Below are 5,444 nucleotides of genomic sequence, written 5' to 3'. Positions count from 1 at the left end.
AACAGACATAGCAATAGTGACCACGTAATAAAAACAGTTACTTACACTTGTGTGTTGCGACATTGCTGTCGGATCCAGTATAGTCGGCAGACTCGGCACAGCATCATCTTTCAGTTTCAATCTTTCTGAAAATCCTGCATCGAATTGTGCCTTGTTTGTAAACAAATTCGCGGCAAAATGAAGAGAACAAAGGACCAAGTTCTTACTGACGCGGTCTGGAACTTCATTATAAATAAAGTTCATCCACTCTTTCCTAATGTTGGGATCAGAAGGAAGGCAATGCAAAGACTGTGTTTTTCCACAAATTGGCACTGTACAGCGTCTTCTTGTCTTCGGAGCCATCTTTATAGTTTGGTTTCTGTGTAGACCTGCATTTGGTTTTTCTCGCTATTTACACTACAAGCGTGAATCGGTGGGCGGGGCTAAACAGGCAGTGATGTAGAAGTAGGCGTTGATCTTCTTCTGCAGAGGCGGGGTTTAGCCACACTATTACATCATAAAGTGGCACATTCCACAACCTGTCGTTTTGGCAGATTTGGCTTCGATATAAGCTGTTTTTAGACTAACAAGAAGGTTTTGAGTTCTGAAACTCACAGGATGTTTTTATGGTACAATGACCTTATATGTCAAAAGATCAAGGGAATTTTGATTTCTCAGTTCATGACCCCTTTAAGGCCAATGATGTGCCACAAAGAGGGGTTCAGGTAGAAGTAAAGATTACTTCTGATAAAAGCTGTACCTGTGGACTGAAAGACACCTGGGTTACACTGGCAATATCGAGCAGCAAAGGCCTCCATCATTCGATCAATTTTCTGTGCTTCACCAGGAAGTCTGAAACTCCACAAAAACTGCCTGCAAGGGAGAAATGGGAATGACACTTAAAATTATAATGACTATTTGATGGACCTTTGCCTAAAGGAATTAATGAGTATGTATGATTTTTTTAACAGAGTAAAAGAGTGATGCAAAGATAATGAATGGCTTGCTTAACTCACATTATGCTCTAATTATATTCAGAACATATAGATTTAATGGATGGTGGAGAAAACAGCAATCTCACCTCAATGCTTGCACCAGGTTGAGATCAGCAAACTCATGAAGCTCCACAAATGCCTGCAAAACCTTAATGTTGAAGTCATCTCTAAAAATAATGAGAAAAAAAGGTTTAATCAGCAATAGCTATTTCCTCATTCGCTCCAAGCTCCATCTCAAGAGATACATGCACTCATTTTAACAGAGGTCAATCAAAGACAGTATAGACTTTTAGACATTTAGGAGTCAGTCGCTGTTCGTTTGTTCAGTTTTCTACAACAGGGTTTCAGACCAACTAACTAGTGTAAGACCATGTTTGGTGTATGGATATAAAAAACATAATTTGAATACATGCAAGGGTCTTAAAAAAGCAGAGGTATGAACATAAAGTGTAAGGAAGCGATTTACCACAGCATATGCCTTGTTACACAAACTAAGATAGAACCATGTTTCCAAACTCTTTTAATCAGAGACACAATAATTACAGCTTTCAGCTCTTCCTCGTAAATACAATTAACAGTAATTGCTATATGTAGTTTATGACCACAATTTCTAGTAGAAAATGAAATGGATGACTGTACAACTGATCTTCAGGCTAGAGCATAGCCAAGAAAACAGTTATCAACTTGGACAGGATGCCTACGTAGACAGAGCTATTTTTATATCCAACAACTATTACACTGTAGATCATGCTTAGTCTCTCTTTTTTTGTAAACCTCCCTCAGGGGGCAATGCTGAGCAGCTAAATTGTTGCAGACCTTTAAGACTATACACCTTCATTTGTCTTGATATTGACAGGTGTAGCATTGGGTGGCAATAATAATGTTTTATATCCAATTCTGTGTTAAGAGATGTCAGTTAGGGGCGAGATAAGGCATCTTCATGCCGTCTGGGTAATATGCTAAATATTGTTTTGGAAACTTGTGGTCATTTTCTGTTGTTACAAAAGGGGAAGTAATTTCCTGAGAGAGCAGAATCTTTTATGGAAAGGCCTTATCTAACAACTCACATATAATTTGCACAGATAGCAAAACTGGTCTTGCTATGTGAGCGAGAGCGATGCGACTTACCGTTCCCCTAAATAATCTCCTATAACAGTTTTGTTTAAGCCTTCGCCTTTATAGAGGAACTGTGCGATGTCCTCAGGTGTGTGCTGCAGAAGATCATTCTCCAAAAGAAATTGGATTCCCTGCAAAGATGTTTAAATGTTAGCCACTTCACCTGGACATCATTTTACATAAGGTAAGGTGAATAAAGAAATAGCAACAATAATACCTTTTTAGGATCCATATTGAATTTCTTTCTTCCAACAGCAATCTGCTTGTTCCTCTGAGTGCTTTTGCTGTAATGTGGTGAAAAAAAGTTCTCAAGTTCTCTTTTAAAATAACAAATATGAACTAATATTATTTTAGTCTCAATGCTAAACAAATCGTTGTAATCTGAAAAACTAAAAGTAACATACGTCTCTCTGACACATGTTAAATGTTCAATCTCTGTCATGACTTCTGAGATCTCAAACTTTAACCGCTGCAAGAATCACAGAAAAAGTTGTTACTTAAGTTATATCACTGAAGTTAATCAAATTCACCAAAAATCATTCTTAATATTCTTCAAATGAATGCAGTGTATAATAAAATACATCGTGCAACCAATGACATTCAGCCCCCATCAGGTGGAACTTGTAGTGAACGGTGACATGATAAATGTCAATCACTGAGATATATTAATGACTTTAAAAAGATAACAGCTACATTAAAGCCGATACCTCAATGTCATCTAGCAACTCTTTTTTCCTCTGTCTAATGTTGGACAGTTCATCTCTCTCTTCCAGTGAGAGATCTTCAGGCACTGTTGAGAAACAAATATGACATTAAAATGGTTCATCTAATAATAATGATAACCAAGAAAAAACAGATTCTACAAGACATCCAAAGAAGCTGTATACTTTATCTTTTGTTAAAAGAGCTATATTCCTGACCTAAACTCAAATCCCAAAGTGCTATGTAAGACAAAAAATATCCAGAGCACATTTATCCTCATAAATAATGTTAATTAAACTGGCCTTGGCAACCCAAAACCTAGTACTCAAGAAAGAAGCTTTTCTTTTAGGCTGGAAACCGAGTATTTTATGTAAGTACTTCACTCCTTGAGGACACCTATGATATGATTCCAAATGTTCAAGACAACTTGACCTTCCATGGTGAAATTCATCCTGCATCTAAATAAGAGACTGTAAGCCAAAACATGTATTGAGCATCGCAAACTCCACTGTGGGTGTTATATAACTCTTTTGTAGAGGTTTCAGATGCTTAATTAAGTCACAAAGGACCATAATCTCCTGAACTGACTTTATCATTTCTCAAAACTTTCACAAGAAGGAGAGTGTTTTGGATGAGGACATCAGTTGCTTGTAAATGTGGACAATATATATAAGTACATAATGTAACTGCACCTCAGATGCACCAGGATTAGACAAGAGACGGGCTAATATGAGGGGCAGGGGCAACTTCCTGCGGTTGTCTGGTTCTGCCTCATGACAATGGAGGGGAAGTTGAGAATGAGTGCATGAATCAGGGTTCAACCTTAACAATAACATTATAGGGGGATTCATTGCAGTCATTCTGAGCTTTTATATTGAGTGCAGTGGTCTTTTTTTCTATCTTTTATCATTATATAAACGCTATACTAAATCTTAATGAGGAGCCATTTGTTCGTTACACAACAGGGTTTGGTCTGGGTATGGTCAAATGTAACTAGTATGGAAGAAATGGGGTAAAAATAGAATATTCCTTCAAGATATGAACCTTCTGTGCCTCTAACTTGCCTGTAGAATTGGCAAAAATCAGTAGAACAGAAGTAAATTCCATTCTCATGAAATTAAGCCACAATGTCCTGAGGCTCATTGTGAAAATCAGTTTGTCTTCATCAAGACATTGCATTGATTGGCAGGCATTATTATTACCAAGTTGCTTTCCATATTATTCATATAAACCATTATGCTGATTTTTTGGAAAAAGGAAAAATAAGAAACACTCAAAAAATCAGTGGCTAGGGATGACTTGTCTTGTGGGAAAACAGGAATGTTGGCTGTATGCAAAATTGTCAATTCAAATGCTTCATTCCATCAGCATGAGTGACACTTTGCTAAGAAACTATTACAGCTGTTTGTAAAAAAAAAAAACTGCAGGTTCTTTAAATTCGGAATAGCCTAAATTAGACACAACTGAAAATCGCTGCAATGTGATCTCATGAGAATTTGTATGCATTTTTCATAAAATATGTTTCAACAAAACGTACATTTACTTAAGTTTTTACGACAATACTGACGTTTTTAGAGCATCTGACGTATTGATGACACCTAAAACTTAAATTATTTACGTATGAACAACTTTAAAGAGTTACAAATGAATCCTTATGAATATTCAAATCTCGGCATTAACATTTAATGTTGTATTGTATTCAGTTGTCATATCAATGGCATAATGTTTTCAATTACATTATTAAATTAAGTTTACTCATTTACTTAATATGAAATGATAACATTTCATTCTGTGTGATTTCTGCTGCCAACTCGTTTTGAAGAATACACAATGTTAAACAAGACTACACTTTAAACCCTTAAAATGAATAACATATCTGCAGTCGTTTAATAATTACTTATGTAATATTTACTTTGTTTGCCATAGGACACAAAAGGCGTTTTCTCCGACATGCTGTGACTGACAACAGAACCATAAAACATAATACACCAAAAATCGCAACAAAATTACAAAAAGGATTAATTTTATTTGTGCGCTGTAATCCAAATCTTCAGAATCCATACGACTGTGAGCCTGAGCAGCGACCGTAAGCAGCAAAACCCGCGCTGGCCGCTCCTTACAAATTAAAAAATTGCCACTTAAAGAAGCTTTATGACAAGTTTTATGACAGGTTTTATGGTTTTACGACAGGAAAATCGAACGCTGATTGGCTCTGCTTCGCCTGCTTCGTCACAGATTGCGACATGCCGTGTTTCTGGTGAGGTGTGTTTGCATAAGAAATGCGCGCTTTCACGGAGTGGATCGGGGGATAATAATCTGCATAATATTTTCAGCGATTAACAACTTAAATTCTGCTCTGAGTCTGCACCTAGGCCTGTCACGATAACAACTTTTTGTTGTGAGATATATTGCCCCAGAAATAATTGCGATAAGCGATATCATTGTCATTTTAAAGACCATTTTATGCCACTGAATATATAATCATAATGTAACAACATAATAATGCAAGAAAGCCTACACACTTCCAAATGACAAACTTTTTATTTTTTAGAATATTTAGATCATGGAAATTAAATATCAAAATATTAGATACCTTAAAAAACCTGAATAAATAGTAAATAAAACATTTTCTAACAAAAAGTGCAAAGTAAC

General features: G+C 36.1%; 1 protein-coding gene across 1 annotated transcript in view; it reads right to left on the bottom strand.

The window, feature by feature from the left end:
• LOC107724684 (cytohesin-3-like) overlaps positions 1 to 5,444 on the bottom strand; it is a 26,815-nt gene that overhangs the window by 2,561 nt on the left and 18,810 nt on the right. The window contains exons 2-7 of the mRNA XM_016533696.1: positions 2,798 to 2,880; positions 2,495 to 2,559; positions 2,308 to 2,374; positions 2,103 to 2,221; positions 1,061 to 1,141; positions 740 to 852 (exon numbers count right to left, since the gene is read on the bottom strand). Of these exons, the coding sequence (XP_016389182.1) occupies positions 740 to 852; positions 1,061 to 1,141; positions 2,103 to 2,221; positions 2,308 to 2,374; positions 2,495 to 2,559; positions 2,798 to 2,880 (528 nt within the window). The remainder of the gene's footprint in view (positions 1 to 739; positions 853 to 1,060; positions 1,142 to 2,102; positions 2,222 to 2,307; positions 2,375 to 2,494; positions 2,560 to 2,797; positions 2,881 to 5,444) is intronic.

This window comes from Sinocyclocheilus rhinocerous, unplaced genomic scaffold (genome assembly GCF_001515625.1).
Source record: "Sinocyclocheilus rhinocerous isolate Xijiao unplaced genomic scaffold, SAMN03320098_v1.1 scaffold1026, whole genome shotgun sequence".
NCBI lineage: Eukaryota > Metazoa > Chordata > Actinopteri > Cypriniformes > Cyprinidae > Sinocyclocheilus > Sinocyclocheilus rhinocerous.
This window is presented reverse-complemented; position numbering and strand designations above follow the sequence as displayed.